Source organism: Bos taurus, chromosome 21 (assembly GCF_002263795.3).
Source record: "Bos taurus isolate L1 Dominette 01449 registration number 42190680 breed Hereford chromosome 21, ARS-UCD2.0, whole genome shotgun sequence".
In the NCBI taxonomy this organism is placed as follows: domain Eukaryota; kingdom Metazoa; phylum Chordata; class Mammalia; order Artiodactyla; family Bovidae; genus Bos; species Bos taurus.
Genome location: NC_037348.1, coordinates 15875960 through 15902113, shown reverse-complemented (window position 1 = coordinate 15902113; position 26154 = coordinate 15875960). Strand labels below are relative to the sequence as shown.

Sequence of the window (26154 nt, the reverse complement as noted above, 5' to 3'; positions counted from 1 at the left end):
TGTCTGATTCTTGTCTCCCCTTCTCCTACACTTGTAGGCCCACAGGCATGTAGACAGCACATGTGCATGCAATCATACATGTGTACGCATGTTCTCTCTCGCACACACACACCCTCTGCGCCATTTATGAGCGGGCCTTGGTCTCACCAGCCCCGTTCCCGCCGCGTGTCCCACACATGCTGCACGCTGTTCACACGGAACTCCTCGCAGGTGGTTGCCCTCACACATCAGCTGCTGTTTCTGCTTCCCTGTCTCTGCACCTGCTGTCTGCTCCCGCCTGTGATATATCCCATCACCAAGGTGGAACCCTGACTAACTCTTTTTAAAATCTGAAATTCAATTTTATTTTATTTTTTAAATTGTTATTGCAGTATAGTTACTTTTACAATGTGTGAGTTTCTGCTGTACAGCAACTATATATATATATATATATATACATATATACACACACACACACACACACATACACACACACATACATGTGTGTGTGTGCTTGGTTGCTCAGTCATGTCTGACTTTTCGTGCACCCATGGACTGTAGCCCGCCAGGCTCCTCTGTCCATGGGATTCTCCAGACAAGAATACTGGAGTGGGTTGCTATTCCCTTCTCGAAGGGATCTTCATGACCCAGGGATCAAATCCGGGTCTCCTGTCTAGTGGCCAGTGCTGAGTCCGTGTTTGCTGTTTTGCTGCGGTTATAGGATGCATTAGGCTTTTTAAGTGTGTTGATTACTTCAGATTGGTTCAGTTCAGTCACTCAGTCATGTCCAACTCTTTGCGACCCCATGGACTGTAGCACACCAGGCTTCCCTGTCCATCATCAACTCCCGGAGCTTGCTCAAACTTATGTCCACTGAGTCAGTTATGCCATCCAACCATCTCATCCTCTGTCGTTCCCTTCTCCTCCCGCCTTCAATCTTTCCCAGCAATAGGGTCTTTTCCAGTGAGTTGGTTCTTCGCATCAGGTGGCCAAAGTATTGGAGCTTCAGCTTCAGCATCAGTCCTTCCAATGAATATTCAGGATTGATTTCCTTTAGGATGGACTGGTTAGATCTCCTTGCTGTCCAAGGGACTCTCAAGAGTCTTCTCCAACACCACAGATCAAAAGCATCAATTCTTCGGTGCTTAGCTTTCTTTATAGTCCAACTCTCACATTCATTCATACATGGCTACTGGAAAAACCATAGTTTTGACTAGATGGACCTTTTAATGTCTCTGCTTTTTAATATGCTATCGAGGTTTGTCATAGCTTTTCTTCCAAGGAGCAAGCATTTTTTAATTTCATGGCTGCAGTCACCATCTGCAGTGATTTTGGAGCCCAAAACAATAAAGTTTGTCACTGTTTTCATTGTTTCCCCATCTGTTTGCCATGAAGTGATGGGACCAGATTCCATGATCTTATTTTTCTGAATGTTGAGCTTTAAGCCAACTTTTTCACTCTACTCTTTTACTTTCATCAAGAGGCTCTTTAGATCTTCTGTACTTTACTTTCTGCTATAAGGGTGGTGTCATCTGCATATCTGAGGTTATTGATATTTCTCCTGGCAATCTTGATTCCAGCTTGTGCTTCATCCAGTCTGGCATTTCTCAAGATGTGCTCTGCATATAAGTTAAATAAGCAGGGAGACAATATACAGCCTTGACGTGCTTCTTTCCCGATTTGGAACCAGTCTGTTATTCCATGTCCAGTTCCAGTTCTAACTGTTGCTTCTTGACTTGGTACAGATTTCTCAGGAGGCAGGTTAGGTGGTCCGGTATTCCTGTCTCTTTTAGAATTTTCCACAGTTTGTTGTGATACACACAGTCAAAGGCTTTGCCATAATCAATAAAGCAGATGTACATGTTTTTCTGGAACTCTCTTGCTTTTTTGGTGATCCAGCGGATGTTGGCATGGTCTCTGGTTCCTCTGCCTTTTCTAAAACCAGCTTGAGCATCTGGAAGTTCACAATTTACGTACTGCTGAAGCCTGGCTTGGAGAATTTTGAGCATTACTTTGCTAGCGTGTGAGATGAGTGCATTTTTGCAGTAGTTTGAACATTCTTTGGCATTGCCTTTCTTTGGGACTGGAATGAAAACTGACCTTTTCCAGTCCTATGGCAACTGCTGAGTTTTCCAAATTTGCTGACATATTGAGTGCAGCACTTTCACAGCATCATCTTATAGGATTCGAAAGAGCTCAGCTGGAATTCCATCATCTCTACTAGCTTTGTTTGTAGTAATGTTTCCTGAAGCCCACTTGACTTCACACTCTAGGATGTCTGGCTCTAGGTGAGTGATCACACCATCGTGGTTATCTGGGTCATGAAGATCTTTTTTGTACAGTTCTTCTGTGTATTCTTGTCACCTCTTCTTAATATCTTCTGCTTCTGTTAGGTCCATACCGTTTCTGTCCTTTATTGTGCTCATCTGTGCATGAAATGTTCCCTTGGTATCTCTAATTTTCTTGAAGAGATCTCTAGTCTTTCCCATTCTATTGTTTCCCTCTATTTCTTTGCATAGATCACTGAGGAAAACTTTCTTATCTCTCTTTGCTATTCTTTGGAACTCTGCATTCAAATGGGTATATCTTTCCTTTTCTCCTTTGCCTTTAGCTTCTCGTCTTTTCTCAGCTATTTGTAAAGCCTCCTCAGACAACCATTTTGCCTTGTTGCATTTCTTTTTCTTGGGGATGGCCTTGATCACTGCCTCTTGTACAATGTCACGAACATCTGTCCATAGTTCTTCAGGCACTCTAACTATCGATCTAGTCCCTTAAATCTATTTGTCACTTCTGCTGTATAATCATAAGGGATTTGATTTAGGTCATATCTGAATGGTCTAGTGGTTTTCCCTACTTTCTTTAATCTAAGTCTGAATTTGGCAATAAGGAGTTCATGATCTGAGCCACAGTCAGCTCCTGGTCTTATTTTTGCTGACTGTATAGAGCTTCTCCATCTTTGGCTGCAAAGAATATAATCAGTCTGGTTTCAGTGTTGACCGTCTGATGATGTCCATGTGTAGAGTCTTCTCTTATGTTGTTGGAAGAGGGTCTTTGCTATGGCCAATGTGTTCTCTTGGCAAAACTATGTTACCCTTTGACCTACTTTGTTTTGTACTCCAAGGCCAAATTTGCGTGGTACTCCAGGTAGCTCTTGACTTTCTACTTTTGTATTCCAGTCCCCTATAAGGAAGAGGACATCTTTTTGGGTGTTAGTTCTAGAAGGTCTTGTAGGTCTTCATAGAACCATTCAACTTCATCTTCTTCAGCATTACTGGTCGAAGTATATACTTGCTACCCCATTATCTATTCCTGTATAACTCAGTGGCTTAAAGCCATTGTATCATTGGCTGTGCTCATGGAGCTGTATTTTGGGTGGGAATTCCCTCCTCCTCCCTTCCTTTATTCCCCTAAATATCTATTTATTTATTTGACTGTGTCTGGTCTTACTTGCAGCACGTGGGATCTTCACTGAGGCTCATGGACCTTCTAGCCCGACTCACAGGCTTAATTGCTTGGGCCATGTGAGATCTGAGTTCCCTGACTAGGGATCAAACCTGTGTCTCCTGCATTGCAAGGTAGATTCTTAACAACTGGACAATCAGGGATTCTAAATCATTGACTCCCTTCCTCCCTTTCAATATCTCTTTCTTTATTCCAAATGTTTACTAACCAGGTATCACAAGACCAACACAAGTCATTTGTTGGCTGAATGGGATGCTGGAAAGTCTAGGCAGTTGTTGTTCAGTTGCTTAGTCATGTCCTCTTTGCAACCCCATGGACTGCAGCACACCAGGCTCCCCTGTCCTTCACTACCTCCCAGAGTTTGCTCAAACTCATCATGCCCACTTGAATAGGTGATGCCATCCAGCCATCTCCTCCTTTGCCACCCCCATCTCCTCCTGCCCACAGTCTTTCCCAGCATCTAGGCAGGGAGTTGTACTAAAATGAGGCCAACCAAACTTGGAAGCTTAGCACATACCTACCTGGGGAAAATAGTTCCCTCTCTGCTCTGGTCTAGAAGCCTGAATTACCAAGCATAAGGAATGATGTAAAACTCCCTTGTGAACTGGGCTGGTGGTGACCTCCCAGGGGTCTATCCGGGAGGGGAGAAGAAGGGCAGGGCATCTCATAAGTGGGGCTCTGGCCATGGGTGTCGTGTTAGGTAGGTTGTCTCAATCTGAGGAAGTAGAACCTGGTTCTTTCCTGGGGAAGGCCTGGTCGGGCCAGGGGCAGAGTTTGTAACTTTTCTGATTGGTTGGGGCATCAGATGCTGGTAGGAAACCAGCATGGACCAGACACAAAGCCAGTCGTGCAGACTAGTGCGCCTGGTGAGAGTAACAGGAAAGCTACAGCCCGACCCAGGCACAGGATCCAATTCATTCTTTTAAAAAATATTTACTTTTATTTTGCTTATTTTTGGCTGCGCTGGGTCTTTATTGCTGTGCACGGGCTTTGTCTAGTTAGCAAGTGACGGCTACTCTCTAGTTGAGGTATATGGGCTTCTCACCGCGGTGGCTTCTCTTGTTGGGGAGCACAGGCTTTAGGGAGGCAGGTCAGTAGTTGCTGCACGCAGGCTTAATTGCCCCGAATCATGTGGGATCTTCCCAGACCAGAGATCCAACCAGTGTCCCCTGCATTGCATGGTGGATTCTTAACCACTGGACCACCAGAGAAGCCCCCAATTCATTCTTGATAGAAATGGGTCATGGCCACAGAAGATTGTTTTAAGACACTCTCATCAATGAGTCGGAGAAGGCAATGGCACCGCACTCCAGCACTCTTGCCTGGAAAATTCCATGGACAGAGGAGCCTGGTAGGCTGCAGTTCATGGGGTCGCTAGGAGTCGGACACGACTGAGTGACTTCACTTTGACTTTTCACTTTCATGCATTGGAGAAGGAAATGGCAACCCACTCCAGTGTTCTTGCCTGGAGAATCCCAGGAACGGGGGAGCCTGGTGGGCTGCCATCTCTGGGGTCACACAGAGTTGGACACGCCTGAAGCGACTTAGCAGCAGCAGCAGCAGCAGCATCAATGAGTAAGGCATTGAGACATAACACTCAATGGCTAAGAACTGGGAAAGATTAAGTCTGCCAGGAGCCAGATGCTGAAAGCCCTTGGCTGTTCAGGGCTGAATCAGGCAGATAAACTCGGAGTCTAGTGGGAACACTAACCGACATCATTACAATACAGCATGACCCAGGCCTGAGCTGGGTTTGCAAGTCTTGGCTTATTTTCTCAAACACAAATGTCAATGACCTAATAAAGTGGGAGATTGCTCACTATATTTTCTAAGCTGTGGGCTGAGAAACTGGTAAAATAGTAGTGGAGAAAAACCCTGAGCCCAGGAGCATAGGCGCAGCAGTTTCCCCTAGACGTCCCCACATCTGACTCACTGCAGGTCTTTGCCCAAGTGTCCCGGTTCCCGAGGGACCTCCGAACCGTCTTGTTTGGAAGCGTCACCTCCCACTCTGATTCTCCCTGTCTCTGCCTCCATGTTATTTTTCTCTGTATCACTTTCAGTAACCCACTTACTGTATATTTCATTCACTCACTTATCATCTCTTTTCCCAACTAGAATGTAAGGGCCACAAAGGCAGGGATTTTCATACATTTGTCTCCTGCTGTATTCCCAGTAATGAAAACATGGGCTAAGTCACTTCAGTCATGTCCGACTCTTTGTGACCCCATGAACTGTAGCCTGCCAGGCTCCTCTGTCCATGGGATTTCCCAGGCAAGAGTACTGGAGTGGGTTGCCATGCCCTCCTCCAGGGGATCTTCCTGACCAGGGATCGAACCTGAGTTTCTTATTTTTTTGCATTGACAGGTGGGTTCTTTACCACTAGCACCACCAAATAGCACTTAACTAATAACAGGCATTGAATGAATGCTTGTAGACTCATAGGCATGGTTCCTTGATTAATGTCATATATGGAAGGGAAAAAGGAAATGGCTTATTTCATGGCTTTGAGTTGTGTGGAGGTGAAAAGTGACGAGGTGTGTGAGTGAAGGAAATCCTAGTTAGTGAAAACCACTGACAGCATCAAAGTTATCTTCTTTTCATCTCATAAATAAAATAATAAAAGAAGGAAACCTGCCACCGGGAAGGTAACGCAGAGCGTACTTCCATTGCTGCTTTTGGGGACCTCCCTTCAAGTTGGTTAAACAGCTAATGAAGATTTTGGCTGTACGGGGGCCCTTCCCAGCACACATCTGCCTAAATAAAGCATCCACGGGTCAGGAGAAGCTTCCTTTCCGTGAAAGATAAATGATCTTCTTCATCTGATTTACAGTCAAGGTTGAGCAAAAGGACACTTACCTAATTTGTATTCAGGATTTCCACTGTATGAAAGACGTTCTCCAGAATTTCCTTCTTGGGTTTAGTATATAATGTATCAATATATTCTTAGCAACAGTCGTTGATAAATAGTAAGTATTCAGTTTTTAGTTGGAAAGAATTATCTGTGTGCTTCTAGAGATCTGCCACCTCTCTGAGGATGCTGGGTTCATTGGAATTCCATAAATGTGTCTACAACAGTGTATTTATATTACTATATCTTAAGGTAACCGATGGGGCTTCCCCGGTGGCTCAGTGGTAAAGAATCCGCCTGCCAATGCAGGAGACCTGGGTTGGATTCCTGGGTGGGGAAAATCCCCTGGAGGAGGAAATGGCAAACCACTCCAGTATGCTTGCCTGGAGAATCCCATGGACAGAGGAGCCTGGCGGGCTACAGTTCATGGGGTCACAAAGAGTCGGACACGACTGAGCGACTAAACCACCACCAGGCAACTGATTGTATTACAAAGCACGTAGTAGTTACGCCTGTTGGAGAAAGGCTAGCTCATGGCTGCTCTCTTCTACATTCTCCTGAGAAATCTCAACATTTAAAGTAATTACAGTCCAATTTAAAAAAATCTGAACATTGGCTGTGGCTTGGAAAAGGCCCTTCTTGGGTGTTTACTAAAATAAACTGTCTTGTTGGTAGTTGCTCTTATCAGTCTCGTCTTTGCCCTCCCAATGGTCCCCATACCTGCCTCACCACACTTTTTCCTGGGAAATTTGTCTTTAAGCATAACCCCGCAGGTAAGGACATTTGAGGCACTGCCACTTTTTTGTTTAAAAATAAAAATGACAGAATTTCCTTCAGCTGCACATTACGCATTTCAAAGAAAGGTACGTCAAACCCAGTTCTGGTTGATCTATTTTAGCACGTGTACATATGTGTCAACCTGGTGAGGCTGTTATTTTCTGAATAGCGTTCCTCAGAAGTCGCATTTGTCCAACATGTCTAATTTGCCGCCGACATCTGTCACACTCCACCTTTTATGTCTGTGACACAGAATTTCTAGGATGCATTAAGATGGGCATCAGGTTTTCTAAAACACCGCACAGTCTCTAATCTCTTGTCTCCTCTCTCCACCCTCCCCTCTCTCTTTCTCTTCCTCACAGGGCTGATAGTCTACCTAGGAATGATGGGGGGAGCCTTCGTCCTGGGGGGCCTGGCTGATAAGCTGGGGAGGAAGCGAGTCCTCAGCATCTCCCTGGCCATCAACGCTTCCTTTGCCTCCCTCTCCTCCTTCGTACAGGGATATGGAGCTTTCCTCTTCTGCAGACTCATCTCAGGCATAGGGTACGTAATCACAGAGATTCAGCCGGCCCCTCCTGCCATCCATCCATCCTGGTACCTTGCCTCTGAGTGGTCCTCCAGAAAACCTTGAACTGAATTCTGCTTTTTAATTTCTGGCTGTACCTCACGGCATGTGGTGCCTTATTCCCCAACCAGGAGTTGAATCCATGCCTCCTGCAATGGAAGGCAGAGTCTTAACCACTGGACCACCAGGGAAGTTCTTGGATTCTTGTGTGACTTCCACGATACTGTGTTAAGGTTGAATCTTAGAAAGGGGTTAGGTTGCAAAGTCAGTGTATAAGGTCAAAAGAACCTAACGCTGCCTTAGGCTGGTCTTTGGAATTTACTGGGTTGTTTCACCACTTGGCCCAAGGGCGGGACGCGGCAATTGGGTTCCTGGTCTGACTGTTTTTAGTGTCTGACTTGGTTCTTCCTTTCTGGCATTTTCTCTCTGCAGTATTGGGGGTGCTCTGCCCATTGTGTTTGCCTATTTTTCTGAATTCTTGTCCCGGGAGAAGCGAGGAGAGCATCTCAGTTGGCTGGGCATCTTCTGGATGACTGGTGGCATCTATGCATCTGCCATGGCCTGGAGCATCATCCCGCACTACGGTGAGTGCAGAAAGCTTCAAAGGGCCGAGGGGCCTTTGTTCCGAGACACCTGCATCCGAACAGCATTTCCTGTCCTCAGCCTTAATCCCACATTCTCATACACAGTTCCTGAGTACAACCTTGATCTTTCTAAAGAACTTCCAGCACTGGAGACACATTGCTAATCTCAGTACACGTCTGTCTGGAAATAATACAGTCTACCCTCCCTCTTCTCCCCCCTCCTTCTCTCCTTTCCTCTCTTTTATTTGAAGGGATTTTGACTTTCATCTCCAGCCCTCCTCCTCACAGCAAATTAGGCTCTATTCCCTTCTCCAGGGGATCTTCCTGACCTAGAGATCGAACCTGGGTCTCCTGCATTGCAGGTGGATTCTTTATCATCTGAGCCACCCAGGAAGCCCTTTAAGGCAAACTTCATCTCCAGTTCTCCTCCTCACAATGAATTCTGCTCAGTAACTCCTTTTTATAGATGGTGTAGCAGAGGTCAAGAAGTTGGTGACTCGGCCAGATTGATGACTTGGCCTTGGCATGACCTTGAATCCTGACGCCCCCTCCCTTGCAGCGCAGTGCTCTCATGCATTTTCCATTTTACTTCCTGCTGTCCCTCTTTTGGTTGCAGACATGGAGCAGCCCTTACAGACAAGGTCTTGGTTTCAGCTGAGACAATTTTATTATCTTGGTTAATTGTGAAAACTGGATTTTCTGGACAGAGACTTGGCAACATTAACTTTCACTATTGGATTTTATTAAGAGTAAAGTAGGGAGAAGGCAGCAGTTTTGAATTTGATTATGCCTTTGGAGTATTCTGGGTAATGCCATTAACATCCTTCAAAATTATTTTTGGCAAACTACAGATTATGGGTGTAGGCTTTGCCATCATCTAGAATCCTGCAGACCATAGGGAAGAGCAGACAACTGCCCCTGAAGTTAGCCAACACTTCTCCACCCATTCCCCTCCTTGGGGCGTGTGTGTGCGTGTGTGCGTGTGTGTATGTGTGTGCGTTTATTAAAGTACAGTTTGTTTGCAATGTTGTGTTACTTTCAGGTGTACAGGATTGTGTCAGTTACTCTTTTTCAGATTCTTTCCCCATATAGTTTATTACAAAATATAGAGAATGGTTCCTATGCTATATAGTAGGTTCTTGCTGCTGCTGTTGCTGCTGCTGCTGCTGCTGCTGCTAAGTTGCTTCAGTCGTGTTCGACTCTGGGTGACCCCATAGATGGCAGCCCATAAGGCTCTGCCATCCCTGGGGTTCTCCAGGCAAGAACACTGGAGTGGGTTGCCATTTCCTTCTCCAATGCATGAAAGTGAAAGTGAAAGTGAAAGTGAAGTCCCTCAGTTGTGTCTGACTCTTCGAGACCCCATGGAGATGATGTGGGTTTGATCCCTGGGTGGGGAAAATAGCCTGGAGGAGGGCATAACAACCCACTCCAGTATGCTTGCCTGGAGAATCCTATGGACAGAGGAGCCCGGTGGGCTACAGTCCATAGGGTTGCAAAGAGTCAGACACAACTGAAGCAATTTAGCATGCATGCATGCGGTATTCCATAATATATGTCACGTGTTCTTCATCCGTTCATCTGTCCCATGGACATTTAGGTCCATGTCTTGGCTACTGTAAATGGTGCTGCTATGAACACTGGGGTGCATGTAGCTTTTTGAATTAGAATTTTCTCCAGATAATGCCCAGGAGTGGGATTGCAGGATCATATGGTAATTCTATCTTTAGTTTTTTAGGGAACCTCTATACTGTTCTCCATAGGAGGATGTACCAATTTGCATCTCCAGCAATAGCATAGGAGGGTTCTTTTGTCTCTTGGCATGCTTGTTTTAAATCTAAACCTCTCTGTTGTCTGTTCTGGACTAATGGAGGCTTCAGCATTATCTTTTTAAGAAGAAGCAATCTTCTTGGATTGGTGTAGTTAAGGAGATGCTGGGTATATTACCCTGAGAACCTGATCAACCCTGAAATCTTGGTTTGACACCAAAGATATTTTCCCCTCCTTCAAAGCTGGCTGGTCTTTCTGATCTATGGGCAGCTCTGCTCCTCAGTAATCTTAGGGCTCAGGTTCCTCCCAGCCTGTGCTCTCCCCTCTTCAGCATGTAACCTACATGCTGGTTCAGGAAAACAGCATGGGCAGTTGCATGTGGGTGCTTTTGAAGGGCAGGGTAGGAAGTGGATCACATCCTCTTTGCTCACATCCCCTTGGCCCCACATCTGTAACGCGACCACACTCTACGGCAAAGGACGCCGGGCAGTGTAACCTAGCTGTGTGCCCCGAAGCTGGAGGAAATGGGTTTGAGACCATATCCCACTGGATTTTGTATTAGAAACAGAGAAAGAAATATGAACAGAAACAATGAAATAAAGAGTTGACGTTTTCCAGGTAATTCTGTTACCATAGGCAGTTCTCCCTGGAGAAGGGCATGGCAACCCACACCAGTATTCTTGCCTGCAGAATCTCATGGACAAAGGAGCCTGGCAGGCTACAGTCCATCAGGTCACAGGTGGATACGACTGAAGCGCCTAAACGTGCACACAGGCAGTTTTTCATAATTTTAGATACAAACCTGTATTATTCCCCATGTTAGGCTCTTCATTCTTCCCTTCCCCTAACGGCACACTTTAATTATCCAGGCTGTTGGTTACATGGCTCCAAGGAATTGCTTTTGTCCTTGCTATTAATATAATATCATTTCCCCTGGTCATTGGTCCAAATGTGTTAACAGTAAGAAACTATTTCTACATATAAATTAAATTAGAAAAATTTGCTGGGAGGGGAACAAATAGATTCTGGATAAAAGCTAAGTCAAAATAGCAGGGCTCTGTAATTTGGGACAAGTCACTCTAGCTTGTCCAGGCTTGGTTCCTTCATCTATAAAATGAAGGGAGAAAGAAGCAAAGGGAATTGACTCTAGAGATCTGATCTGTGCCAGCCTTTACAGCCAGCAGTTCTTAGGATGCAAAGAATGTCGAGAAAATTTTGGAGATGATTCTAGTACTTGGGCTGGCTTCCCTCCAAGCTGTATTAGCAATTCTGGCCCTGTTTGCAGACTGCTTGTTCTGTAAGGGGATGGCCCGCACAACCAACCAATGAGCAAAGGTTCTTGGCTTCACTCTGATTGGATCAGCTTAGGTCATATGCTCACCTCAGCCAATCACTAAACTCCAGAGGATGCCAGATACTGAGGGTTCATATACTTCATTCCTCGTCCCTGGCGTTGTGGGTGGGGTCAGTCCCACCCAAACCACAAGTCTGCAACCCAGTGGAGAAGGACTGGAAAGATTTTGTGAGGTGGGTAGCAGCCTTCAGTAGTCACTACAAACTGTGTCATTTTTTCACTTCACTTTACCCACTAACACGTGCCAATGTCTGGGTGTCTGGTTTTTAAAGAAGCAATAAGTTAATTCGGGTTGGGAACTTGTTGATCAGGACTAAATGGGATGCCCATGGCAGAGGGGCCATAAGGCTGCTGGCTGATAACAGGGCTTGTGCTTAAATATCCTACTCCAAATGGACGGGATATTTTCCTATTTGTATGCTTTTGTGAACTGCAAGGAGATCCAACCAGTCAACCCTAAAGGAAATCAGTCCTGAATATTCATTGGAAGGACTGATGCTGAAGCTGAAACTTAAATACTTTGGCTATCTGATGCGAAGAACTGACTCACTGGAAAAGACCCCGATGCTGGGAAGGATTGAAGACAGGAGGAGAAGTGGGTGACAGAGGATGAGATGGTTGGATGGCATCATGGACTCGATGAACATGAGTTTGGGTAAACTCCAGGAGTTGGTGATGGACAGGGAAGCCTGGCATGCTGCAGTCCATGGGGTCACAAAGAGTCAGACATGACTGAGTGACTGAACTGAACTGAACTGATGCTTGTATGAAATCTGTGGCTTTTACATGCCATTTAAAAATGGCTTCTTGGATGATTAGGCTTGAAGGCTTGAAATGCACATTTACTTCAGGGCAAACCATCCTAGAAATATGGTAGACTAGAATCACAGTGTAACAGGAGTGACTATTTATTTTAAGCCTCATTTTTACCAGGACCAGATGTTTTGTCCACAGTGAACCAGTTATTTGATGATATTTTTTTAATAGGCCTAAGACATTAATCCGCTCACATCACCCCCACTCAGCAGGGACAAATGCAAGGGTGATCCAGAAAGGAGACGGAATGTTTGTACGTAGCTTGTACAAACCATTTAATTGCTTTTGCCGGAATGAAATGATGTGAGGTCTTGGCACCAGGAATTTGGGTGACGGAGTCATTAAGAAAGAAAATTACAAAGCTCAGAATGTTTTTCTGGGAAGTCATGGGCACAGCCCTGAAAAATGTGGCTATATTATGGAAGATTAATTCCCACTGTAGTCAGCAGCACCAGCTGTTTGTGAGATCCTGATGGAGAAAAAGTAGGGCAAGCTAAAAGATCAGTGAACAAGACAATCCATGTCTCCATATTAGCGGTTGTTCCATATATTTGGAAGTAGTTCGCTATTTAATTTTATTTAATTTAAGGCCCCAAAGATGTGCCTAATGAAGTGCAGTTTACTAAGTCACTGTAAAAACCAGAGAGGCATGAGGGAATAATGGATTTTGGATAATTTGCACATATTATCATTAAGAAAAAAATGTCTCTCTGAGGCAGAGTACTCTCTAAACATACCTGTTTCTGTTCTTCTCTTGTTACCCACCTGAGTTGGATGGCTATGTGGTTATTTCTAATTACGCCAGAATGGTTTTTGAACATGAGCTGAGAATGTGTAAATCTTTCTATGGTTTTGTCTTCCTCTTCCAGTTGTCACTCCCAGGAGAAAGGAAAGGCTTTTTAATTAAAATTAAAATAAACAAGCAAACCCCAGTGATATGGGAAGGAGGATGGGCAGTGCATAAAGAGGTTTGATTCTGATTGAGAAGGCTGGATGTATTCTGTGTATTATGTTCTGTGGCCATTGTGTAAAAGTGGCCACAGTCCCGTGTTTTTCCACCTGGGATTCTCTCTGGCCAGTCCTTCACTCTGAAAATAGAGTTAGAAATATCTGCAGAAACAAGAGATATTAGTTAGGAGTCTCTGGCAAGTACAACAAATTGAACTGCAATGGTAAGTAATAGACTTAAGGACATAAACCTCCCACCTCTGGAGTTAGCCATTTAGTGTATTTTTCAAGTAAATGGAATAGAGATTTTACAGCAGAATAATGTTTACCCTTTGAACTTTAGAAATCACTATATTTATTTATAAAGTTAGGTCTTTTTAAGAAATGCTAGTTGGGGGACTTCCCCGGCCGTCTAGTGGTTAAGACTGCCTTCCAATACACGGGGTGCAGGTTTAATTCTTGGTTGGGTAGCGAAGATCCCACATGCCTTGAGGCCAAAAAATCCAAAACATAAACAACAAAATTCTGATAAAGAATCCACGGACAGTGCATGAGACCCCAATTTGATTCCTGGGTTGGGAAGGTCCCCTGGAGAAGGAATAGCCTTCTCCCTGCAGTATTCATGGGCTTCCCTGGTGGCTCAAATGGTAAAGAATCCGCCTGCAATGGGGGAGCCCTGGGTTTGATCCCTGGGTTGGGAAGATCCCCTGGAGGAGCACATGGCAATCCACTGCAGTGGATTCTTGCCTGGGGAATCCCATGGACAGAAGAACCTGGCAGGCTAAGTTCACGGGGTCGCAGAGTTGGACACAACAGAGTGACTAAGCACAGCACAAACAACAGAAGAAATGTTGTAACAAGTTCAATAAAGACTTTAAGAATGGTCCCCATAAAACCCATAAAAAAAAAAAAAGAGCCTTAAAAACAAGACCAAAACCAGAAATGCTGTTGGAACTGTCTTCAGAGGTTGTTTTGAATGGCATGAAAGAAAAAGAAAACAGTTCTTTTGCTGATCTTTGCTGATATTCACCCGTTTTACTCACCATCTTTGGCACTAAATGTCATGTAACTATTTCTAAACAAATCAAAGCTACCCTCAAAGCAGGTGAGTTATTATTGATTGCTGGGGAGTTTTCACACACAGTGACTCTGTGGAGGTAACATTAGCTGCATTCTACAGCTGTGAAAACTCACCAACATAACAATAAGGATGTGAGAAAGCCAGGATTTGAACTCTGACCTATGTGACTGCAGAAATCCAGGCACTTTCCACTGTGTCATTGTTCCCTGAAAGAGGGAAATTTGCTACTTATAAAGATGTTTGAAATAACGTTTTGTAGATTCTAAAGGCAATTTCCAAAAATGAGTTTTAGGAATACGTTGAATATAATGAAAGCTGAGTTGGAGCTAGTCACCTCTCTGTTTCAATGATTATGAATTCATTTGAATATAGAAGCTCAGTTTCTTAAAAAAAAAAAATTAGCGTTATGACTGACAGTGGTTTTCAAACTGTTGTCCTAAGCCCCGTGCTTTGGAATCACCCAGAGCTGGCATTGCTCTTTGACGTGGGTGAGAGTAATCCCCCATCAAAACCCTAGGTCACATAAGGCCCTGCTCTGGCTTTCCTTTGTCTTCCTTGATGGCTCAGATGGTGAAGAATCTGCATGCAATGCAGGAGATGCAGGTTTGATCCCTGGGTTGGGAGGATACCCTGGAGAGGGGCATGGCAACCCACCTCAGTATTCTTACCTGGAGAATCCCACGGACAGAGGAGCCTGGCAGGCTACAGTCCATAGGGTTGCAAAGAGTCAGACAGGACCAAGGGACTAACACTTTCACTTTCTTGAAGGTCGCTCTAAGACCAAGTGTCAGAGACACTCTGACTGCTTGATTTTCAATTGGAGTAGAGTTGCTTTACAATGTTGTGTTAGTTTCTGCTGTGCAATGAAGTGAATCAGCCGTACGTATACACATGTCCCCTCCTTCTTGAGCCTCCCTCCCACCACCACCCCATCCCACCCCTCTAGGTCATCACAGGGCACTGAGCTGAGCTCCCTGTGCTATACAGAAGCTTCCCACTAGTTATCTATTTCTGCAGATGGTGACTGCAGCCATGAAACTAAAAGACGCTTACTCCTTGGAAGGAAAGTTATGACCAACATAGATAGATAGCATATTATGTTGTCATAGTTATGTCATATTATGTCATAGCTATGACCAACATAGACAGCATATTAAAAAGCAGAGACATTACTTTGCCAACAAAGGTCCGTCTAGTCAAGGCTATGGTTTTTCTAGTGGTCATGTATGGATGTGAGAGTTGGACTATGAAGAAAGCTGAGCGCCAAAGAATTGATGCTTTTGAACTGTGGTGTTGGAGAAGACTCTTGAGAGTCCCTTGGACTGCAAGGAGATGCAACCAGTCCATTCTAAAGGAAATCAGACCTGAATGTTCATTGGAAGGACTGATATTGAAGCTGAAATTCTGATAATTTGGCCACCTGATGGGAAGAGCTGACTCATTTGAAAAGAGCCAAATTCTGGGAAAGATTGAAGGCAAGAGGAGAAGGGGATGACAGAGGATGAGACGGTTGGATGGCATCACCGACTCGATGGACATGAGTTTAGGTGAATTCTGGGAGTTGTTGATGGACAGGGAGGACAGGTGCTGTGGTCCATGGGGTTGCAGAGAGTTGGCCACGACTGAGCAACTGAACTGAACTGAGCGTATATATGTCAGTGCTCCTCTCCCAGTTCATCCACCCTCCCCTTCCCCTCTGTGCCACATGTCTGTCTTCTGTGTCTGTGTCTCTTTCAGCCCTGTGAACAGGCTCATTTGTACCATATTTCTAGATTGCACAAATAGGCATTAATATATGATATCTGCTTTTCTCTTTTCTGACTTACTTCACTTGGTATGATGGACTCTAGGCCCATCAATATCAATACAAATGACCCAGCTTCGTCCCTTTTTACGGCTGAGTAGTGTTCCACTATGAACAGATAGTACATCTTTATGCATTCATTCGTCTACAGACATTGCACTGCCTCCATGTCCTGGCTGTTGTAACTAGTGCTGTGTGTCTGTCTGCTTCTTCACAGGCTGGGGCTTCAGCATGGGCAGCAACTACCACTTCCACAGCTGGAGAGTGTTTGTCATCGTCTGCGCTCTGCCCTGCACCGTGTCCATGGTGGCCCTGAAGTTCCTGCCAGAGAGCCCGAGGTTTCTGCTGGAGGTGAGTCAGTGCCCCACCCCGTGTGAGGCCTGCTCTCCTAGCCCCTTGGTCCCAGGTCGGCTTTGACCTGGCCTGTCATTAAACCCGTCATGATGGTGGCCTGCCCAGGGTGCAAGGACTGCCAGAGCTGGAGGGAGCCGAGCTCACAGAGTGCAGATCAGCGGCACTGCTTCCCGAGTCTGGGTGGAGCTGGAGGGCACCCTCTTGAAGATGCTTCTGGTACCCATGCTCCCCAGAGGTCCTGTTGACCTTTGGAGCTGCATGAGCAGGACTTCCCTGGCAGTCCAGTGGTCCTCCCCAATGTGCTGCCACTGCAGGAGGCACTGGTTCAATCCCTGGGCAGGGAACTAACATCCACGTGCTGTGAGGCAGAAAACAAAACAAAAAGTGCCCAAAACAAAAAGCTGCATGGAGTTTTTTCCATGTTACAGCAGTGAACTGGGTTGTCGATCTTTCTCTGCTCCCCAGCCCTGCAGGACTCTTGCCTCTGCAGTTCCTCTCTCCTCCAGAAGGCTGCTCCCACAGTCCTGTGAGGTTTCCAGCTGGATGGTGGTGGTGGTGGTGGGGGCTCTCCTGCTTGCAGTGGTCAGACGGGTCGGGCTGGTGGAGGGGCGATAGGACTCCAAGGCTCTTACAGCCCGAGTTCTCAGAGTCCACTCACAAGCTTCCTTCTAACTTTCTGCAGACTTTCTTGTTGAATGTTTTCTTTCATCCCATTGGTGAGGGGCAGATGCAGCAAAAAGTTTTTGTTTTTTTTTTTTAATCCAAGCTTATTTCAGAAGCTTTGATGTGTATTAGCTCTCTAGGACTGCTGTAACAAAGGAACACAAACTGAGTGTCTCAGAGTTACAGAAATTTGTTGTCTCCCAGATGTGTTGGCTAAAAGTGCCAAAAGGTGTTTGCAGGGCCACACTCCCTCAGAAGTCCTTGGGCAGAGGGCCCCAACCTCTGGAACCTAGTGCCTGATGATCCGAGGTGGAGCTGATGTAGTGATCATAGAAATAAAGTGCGTAATAAATGAAGTGCACTTGAATCCTCCCAAAACCATCCTCTGCATCCTGGTCCATGTAGAAATTGTTTTCCATGACGCAGGTGCCTGGTGCCAAAATGGTTGGGGGCCACTGCCGTAGGGCAACCTTCACTTTGCCTCCTCCAGCTTCTGGGTGGGTTGCTTACATTTGGGGTGGTCCTTGGCTTGCAGCTCTTTCACTCCAGTCTGTCTTTGTCACCACAAAGTACTCTCTCTGAGTGCCTCTAGGTCTTCACTTGGGCTACTTCTTATAAGGGCACCAATCATGTTGGATTAGGGGCCCATCCTACCCCAGGATGACCTCATCTTAATTACATCTGCAGCAACCCTACTTCCAAATAAAGTCACCTTCTGGGGGCACTGAGGGCTAGAACTTCAACATATCAAAGTGGCGTGGGGGACACAATTGAACCTGTTATGTGTTGGGTCTTGGCTTTAATCGTCCAGAGAGGATCATGGCTCCCACCTGCAGTCTATTCAACCTTAAAACTACAAGTAGTTACTCACAGCCTATGACGATAATAATACCCAGTATTTACACCTTGAAGGCACAGCCTGGTTAGCCTCCCAGGATGGGCTGCAACAGAAGCTTGTGTTGGTTTTTCACAAGCCGCAGATTGTAACGCATCCATGGCCAGTGGCCTAAGACGCAGGCATCAGCACCCTGTTGTCTCTGTTGGGTTTTCCACCTCTAATTAGCAAAGGATTGTTCATGTCTCTCTTCTTGGTTTTACCAGATGGGCAAACACGACGAAGCCTGGATGATTCTCAAGCACGTGCACGACACCAACATGAGGGCCAAGGGGGCCCCAGAGAAGGTGTTCACGGTGAGTGCGTGGTCACCTGTGCCAGCCGGAGGGGGCCTCTCCTCTTCACTGTTTTGGTTTGCTAAAAAATAATTTTACTGCATAAGCACATCATGGAAAATTTGTCAAAAAGGAAAAAAAAACCCTGATATTCTGCATCATATTACTGCATCATAATTATTTTTTGTATTTTGATGGACTCCTTCTTGGTACCACTAATTACTCAAAAATAGCAAAGGAAAAAACTAGCTGTATTCATACAGAGATAGCCAGATGTACCCATATTTACATATAAATATATATTATTTAAGAGCACTCATAGACATTCTACATGTGTCTAATAGTATTCAGAATCATCCTTTTTTAAAAAAAAATACTTATTTTAATTGGAGGCTAAGTACAATATTGTGGTGGTTTTGCCATACACGGACATGAATCCGTCATGGGTGTACATGTGTCCCCCATCCTGAACCCCCCTCCCACCTCCCTCCCCACCCCATCCCTCTGGGTTGTCCCAGTGTACTGGCTTTGAGGGCTCTGTTTCATGCATTGAACTTGAACTGGTCATCTATTTCACATACACATGTTTCAGTGCTATTCTCTCAAATCATCCCACCCTTGCTTTCTCCCACAGAGTCCAAAAGTCTGTTCTTTACATCTGTGACCCTTTCCCTGTCTTGCATATAGGGTCATTGTTACCATCTTTCTAAATTCCATGCATTAACATACTGTATTGGTGTTTTTCTTTCTGATTTACTTCACTCTGTATAATAGGCTCCAATTTCATCTGCCTCATCAGAACTGACTCAAATACATTCTTTCTTATAGCTGAGTAATACTCCATTGTGTATATGTACCACAACTTTCTTATCTATTTGTCTGCTGATGGACATCTAGGTTGCTTCCATGTCTTGGCTATTGTAAATGGTGCTGCAATGAACTTTGGGGTACATGTGTCTCTTTCAATTCTGGTTTCTTCAGTGTGTATGCCCAGCAGTGGGATTGCTGGGTCATATGGCAGTTCTGTCTCCAGTTTTTTAAGGAATCTCCATACTGTTCCCTATAGGCCTGTACCAGTTTGCATTCCCACCAACACTGTAAGAGGGTTCCCTTTTCTCCACACCCTCTCCAGCATTTATTGTTTGTAGACTTTTTGATGGCAGCCATTCTGACCAGCATGAGGTGGTATCTCATCGTGGTTTTGATTTGCATTTCTCTGATAATGAGTGATGTTGAGCATCTTTTCATGTGTTTATTAACCATCTGTATGTCTTCTTTGGAGAAATGTCTGTAGTTCTTTGGCCCATTTTTTGATTGGGTTGTTTATTTTTCTGGTATGGAGCTGCATGAGATGCTAGTATATTTTGGAGGTTAATTCTTTATCAGTTGTTTCATATGCTATTATTTTCTCCCATTCTGAACGCTACCTTTTCACCTTGCTTATAGTTTCCTTCATTGTGCAAAAGCTTTTAAGTTTAATTAGGCCCTGTTTATTTTTGCTTTTATTTCCATTACTCTGGGAGGTGGGTCATAGAGGATCTTGCTGTGATTTATGTCAGAGAGTGTTCTGCCTGTGCTTTCCTGTAGGAGTTTTACAGTATAACATTTAGCTTAAAATTTTCCTATACATGTGTATGTGTTAATCATTCAGTTGTGCCCAACTCTGTGAGACTTCATGGACTGAAGGGTCACAGAGGATCGACCTCTCAGAGTACAGGGTCTCCTCCTTCCTTCTCCCCACCCCCGTCGTCTTTTCTCCTTCTTTAGTCCCCTCCCCTCCCCTGTCCTCTCTGTGGAATAAAACACATCTTTCTCCTTTACTCATGCAAAGAAGCTTATGTCTTTTGAGTTTGAGCCCATTTCCCAAGGATTTTCCCACATGTGAAGCAGTTTATTAGCATGCGGTATCTGTCCCACAATAGCCCTGAACCCTCCTGAGAGGAGTCTTTGCGTAGATCACCGTCCACTTCATTTGTACATCTGTCCCTGTAACTATGAATCTCCCTGACCTTCCACCTCTGTCTTGCCCTGCTTATCCCACGCAGGACCTTACACAGGGTGGTTTTCCCCAGGTTGCCTCTGGAAGCATCACTTCTAAACTAACCACAGATTGACACTTTGTATAAAATAGATAACTAATGAACACCTGCTGTAGAGCACAGGGACAGCTACCTAATGCACTGTGGAGACTTGAATGGGAAGGAAGTCCAAAAAGGGGGGATATATGTGTATGTGTGGCTTCCCAGGAGGTGCTAGTGGTGAAGAATCCGCCTGCAGTGCTGGAGCTGCAGAAGGCTTGGGTTTGATCCCTGGCTCGGGAAGATCCCCTGGTGGAGGGCATGGGAAACCACTCTACTATTCTTGCCCAGAGAATCCCATGGGCAGAGCCTGGTGGGCTACAGTCCATAGGGTTGCAGCGTCAGACATGACTGAAGGGACTTTGCATGCACGTGACTGATTCATTTTGTTTTATAGTAGAAACTAATACAACATTATAAATAAACTATTCTCCAATAAAAATTAAATAAAGAAAATAAACCAACCACAAGGTTGCCTGCCTGGGACCCCTTTTTAGACAAGTGGTCTGACTTTCTCTTTTAACAACCCATTCTAACATAAACAGCTTACTTTTAAGAAATGAGATCTTTCTTGGCCTGAAAATCAATCAAAACTCCAAATTCCAAAGGTGAAACTGAGCCCTTACTTCAGGACCAGAATTCCTCACTTCAGGAAGGGTGTGCATGCCCCAGAAGAAAGCTCAGGCGGGAATCAGTGAGCAGAGGGCTCTGAGACCTGGAATTTTGTCTTTCTCCAACATGCATGCCAGTCACCAAGTCCTTGGGCATAAACTCCGTTTTTAGTAGTTTTCACCCCTCCACAGGAAAAGGGAATTAGAAAGGTTATGGACTCAGTATTTCCATAACTGATGCCAAAAGCTCAGCCTCTCTGTACACAGGTGCCGAATTGAATCTCAGAGACAGTTTTGGGTGAAGTAGAAATGAATAGCTTTATTGCTTTGTCAGGAAAGGGGGGCCACAGCACGCCAATGCCCTCAGAAATGTGTGTCCCAACTTGGGGAAGATAGTAAGAAGTTTCATAGTAATTGCTCAAAGAGGGTGTGATCAGCTCATGGACGTTCTTCTGATGGGTGATGGGTTGGTCAGCATCATCAACCTTCAGGTCCAACTAGTCTGGGGTCTACATGCTGTGGGCAGCATATCATCATTAATAGTTAACTTCTCTTACCTGGAGGAGATTTCAGGATCTGTAAAACAGCTCAAAGACATTACGTGTATCCACTGATGTGGAAACAGGACCTTGCTCCAAGGCCGTACTATTGTTTCTCCCTGATCTCTCATCCCTGCCCTAATTAACGACTGCTTGGAACTGCCCATTGGAAGTCAGGGAAGCTCATGGAGGCTGAATGAAGGCTCTTTCCTGTAACCAAAGAAATGGGGGACACAGAAAGGCCTTATGCCCAGGAGCCCCACAGGGTCCTGCATGGTATCATGCTGACTTGATGATCATATTAATTATGTAGAAATGGATAACTGGATGGGGCAGGGAAAAAAGGAAAAAACAAATGACTGGAAAGTGTTACTAACCTCAGACCGCTGGGCTGTGGCTGGAGTCGGAAGTGAATACTCAGCCCCACTGGCTGGGGTCGCCTGCTCTGCTCCTGTGTGCTCCGCTCCGTGGATGTATCACAGTGAATGTACTCAGTGGCCTTGAGGAAGAGCGTCGGGCAGGCTGGATTCAGTGCCCATGGGAAGCCCTGGGTGTGGCCCTCCTCAGTGCCTTTGAGCTGATGGGGTTCAGGATATAACAGCCCCAGATTATGGCACCTCAGCGTATTGTATCTCATAAGCTGAAGGAGCTAGAGAGAACAGCAGAAGCAGAAAGGTTACTCTGACCTCCCCTTGCTCCCCCTTCTTCCCTGAAACAGGCCATAAATCTCCCACATGTAAGATGCTTTCCCTGAACCAGGAGGGAAGAAGACGTTGTTCTCAAGAGCTATGGCTGTTCTTCCTCAGACTAAGAAGGCTATATAAACAAACCCTGTTAAACAAACCCTTATCATCCTAATTACTTCTTCAGCATTATTAACCCAAATCCCTTTGTTTTGTCTGTTCTTCACAAATTTATTGTTTCTAAGGCTTCCCTGGTGGCTCAGATAGTAAAGAATCCGCCTGCAATGCAGGAGACCTGGGTTCCATCCCTGAGTCAGGAAGATCTCCTGGAGAAGAGAATGGCAACCCACTCCAGTATTCTTGCCTGGAGAATTCCATGGACAGAGGAGCCTAGTGGCTTATTGTCCATAGGGTCACAAAGAGCTGGACATGACTGAGCAAGTAACACACACACACACACACAGTATAAAAGCTTCCTGCACTGGTCACTTCTTTGGGACTTCATTCTCTTGTGAAGGCTCCCACAGATACGTAAAAATTTAGTAAAATGTGGGTGCTTTACTTCTGTTAATCTTTATCAGCTGTGTTGTCTCAGTTGCAGCACTCTGAATCTTTTAGGTGAGGAATTTAGATCCATGACTGGGGATTGAATCCAGGCCCCCTGCATTGTGAGCACAGAGTCTTAGCCACTGAACCACCAGGGAAGTCCTTACTCCTGTTAAATCTGTCTTTGCCAGTTTAGCTTCCAGACCCAGTCAGGGAGTCTAGGACAGTAGAGGAGAACTTATTCCTCCCCTACAGGGCCCTGGCTTTACCTCTGTCTCCAGCCCTGTTTGCTGCCTCACAAGCTTCTGAAATGTCCCCCTAGCAGGTGTCCGTAGGATACCTTTGCGAAGGAGAGGTGTTGAAATATTCCCTTGAGAACTGCTGTTCTGCAGGGCTGGGGCAAACACAGATCATATTATAGTTTAGACCAAAGCAAAGCCAAACATCCTAGTTAATTGTAAATTAGAGTAATTGTGCTTGCAGCTGTCAACACATCCACTCCCAGATCCCTAAGGAATAGGGTGTTATTTTCCCCAAGAGGAAAGCAAAGACAAAATTTGCATTTTTTTGATAGTACCACAAGGCATGTGGGATCTTAGTTCCTCGACCAGGGATGGAATCCAACAGAACCCACTGCAGTAGAAGCATGGAGTATTAACTACCGGACCGCCAGGGAGGTCCCACTGAATGTGAATCGTAACATGTTTCCTGATTTGGGGTCAGCTTTCCCCTGGTGGCTCAGATGGTAAAGAATCCACCTGCAATGCAGGAGACCTGGGTTCAGTCCCTGCATGGGGAAGATCCCCTAGAGAAGGGAACGGCAACCCACTTAAGTAGTCTTGCCTGGAGAATTCCAGGGACAGAAGAGTCTGGTGATTACAGTCCATGGGGTCGCAAAGAGTCAGACATGACCGAGCAACTGACACTTTTTTAACACTTCCACTCAGCCCCTTTTGGCTTCAGCTGTGTTCTTGGCCCTCCTGGGTTATCTAATAACAGGAAGATCAGCTCTAGCCAAGAGTCCCATGATGCGGGCCATCTGGGTTCCCCCTCCTGTGTCCCTGTCTGGACCAGGCAGTAGTGCGACTGCCAAGGCCACACACCCGGGAGTGGCAGGGCCAGCTCAGGAGGCTCTGCTGTGCTTATATACCTGCAGTTTTAGGAAGAGCACCTGTGCTTTTACTAGGTTCTCAAAGGGGTATCCAGCCCAGGCAAGAGTTAAGAACCACTGTGTTCAAGCTTTAGAAAAATGAAGCCGCGCCATCCGGGGCTTGGTGCTGGGGAACTAAAGAACCACTTGTTTCTATTTCAGTGACTGTATTTTCCTGTGTAGTATTAAGCCTCACTTCTCTCTCTCTTCCTTTGTCTCTTTACATCCTTAGTCCCTTGGTTGAAGTAAGAATGGGAGATGCTCTTATGACTAAAGCCTTTTCTCCCCAGAAGAAAGATTTGTTGGAAGAGGTGCTAGAAACTGTTTTTGAATTTTTTGAGTAGGCTCTTCCATTTTCTTCTGATTTGGTCTGCGAGCACAGACCTTGATAACTTGGCTAAGAGTCTGTATGGTCAGAAATCTCCTTAACGTGATTGTTAGTCACAGAATTCAGTGGTTGTCTTAAACACTGATTAAACGGAAAATCACTGTCTTAATGAGTCAGGACTGCTCCTTGGAGCTACCTGCTGACATTGGACAAATGGACACTTTTCCAGGGTACTTGTGTTGCTGAGTCAAAGCTTGGTCTGTTCACCACACAACAGGCCGATAAATTGGGAGAGGAGGTGTTGAGACAAGGAAGAGAGACTTTATTTGGAAAGTTGGGTGTCCAAGAAGGTGGTGGACTACCATCTTATAGGGTTCTGGGTGCTAGTTTCTTTTATAGAATAGAGACAGGGAGGAGATGAGGAAGTAAAGTAAAAAGACCATAAATCTTGCAAAATATCTCCTGGCTTGGCCAGCCTTGGGGAGGGGATGTGTTCATTTCTTCTTCCCTGCAGCCATTCACAGGTGGGCAGGGTTGGCATGTTTCCCTGTGAGCTAAACAAAGACACTTTAGTTTAAAGTCAGTAGAGGGGTGGGCTTTCCAGCTGGCTCTTGGTGAAGAATCCACCTACCAATGCAGGAGGTGAAAGAGGCGAAGTTTCCATCCCTAGGTCATGAAGATCCCCTGCAACCACTCCGGTATTCTTGTCTGGAGAATTCCATGGACAGAGGAGCCTGGTCAGCTACAGTCCATAGGGTCACAAAGAGTTGGACATGACTGAAGCAACTTAGTATGCGCGTAGAGGGGCAGAGTTCCCCAGGCAGGGAAAGCTTACAGCTGTAGACAGCATCCTTTTAGAAACAAAAGCCACAGAAAGCAAAGGTTAAAGAAACATATCCAACATGAAGTCAGATTCTGTTCTTCCCTGTTACACACAGCCTTATTCCCATTCCCTATCTCTTTGATTTCCAACAGGAAAACCAGGGGTAGCAAGGAAGACCTAATGTCTCTTTTTTAAAAGTGAAGTAAAAAGTTGCTCAGTCGTGTCCGACTTTTGTGACCCCATGCATATAGCCTAGCAGGTTCCTGTGTCCATGGGATTTTCCAGACAAGAGGACTGGAGTGGGTTGCCATTTTCTTCTCCATCTTCCTGATCCAGGGATGGAACCCAGGCCTCCCACATTGTAGGCACGCTTTACCATCTGAGCCACCAGAGAAGTCCCTTTAAAAAAAAATTGAGGTATAATTGGCATGTAACATTGTATTAGTTTCAGGAGTTCTGTATAATGATTCGATATTTGTATACATTGCAAAATGATCACCACAATAAGTCTCCTTACCATCTGTCACCACACAGTTACAAAATGTTTTTTCTTGTGTTGAGGACTCAAGATTTACTTTCTTAGCAACTTTCAAGTAATGAATATAGAGTATTATTAACTATTATCAAACCAGTCCATCCTAAAGGAAATCAGTCCTGAATATTCACTGGAGAAGGCGATGGCACCCCATTCCAGTACTCTTGCCTGGAAAATCCCATGGACGGTGGAGCCTGGTAGGCTGCAGTCCATGGGGTCGCTCAGAGTCAGATACGACTGAGCGACTTCACTTTCACTTTCATGCATTGGAGAAGGAAATGGCAACCCATTCCAGTGTTCTTGCCTGGAGAATCCCAGGGACGGGGGAGCCTGGTGGGCTGCTGTCTGTGGGGTCGCACAGAGTCAGACACGACTGAAGCGACTTAGCAGTAGCAGCAGCAGCATTCATTGGAAGGACTGATGCTGAAGCTAAAACTCCTATACTTTGGCCACCTGATGCAAAGAACTGACTCATTGGAAAAGACCCTGATGCTGGGAAAGATTGAGATGGGGAGGAGAAGGGGGCAACAGAGGATGAGATGGTTGGATGGCATCACTGACTTAATGGACATGAGTTTGAATAAACTCCAGGAGTTGGTGATGGACAGGGAGGCCTGGCGTGCTGCAGTCCCTGGGGTCGCAGAGTCGGACACGACTGAGCGACTGAACTGAACTGAACTGAACTGTTT

General features: G+C 45.4%; 1 protein-coding gene across 5 annotated transcripts in view; it reads left to right on the top strand.

Moving 5' to 3' along the window:
• Nucleotides 1–26154, top strand: part of SV2B (synaptic vesicle glycoprotein 2B) — a 262076-nt gene that overhangs the window by 192620 nt on the left and 43302 nt on the right. For 4 of the 5 annotated variants that reach the window (XM_059879070.1, XM_005221735.5, NM_001083448.1 and 1 more), the window contains 4 exon segments: nucleotides 7429–7609; nucleotides 8064–8215; nucleotides 16203–16336; nucleotides 18104–18193. In XM_059879070.1, coding sequence (XP_059735053.1) covers nucleotides 7429–7609; nucleotides 8064–8215; nucleotides 16203–16336; nucleotides 18104–18193 — 557 coding nt within the window. 5 annotated transcript variants of the gene reach the window in all.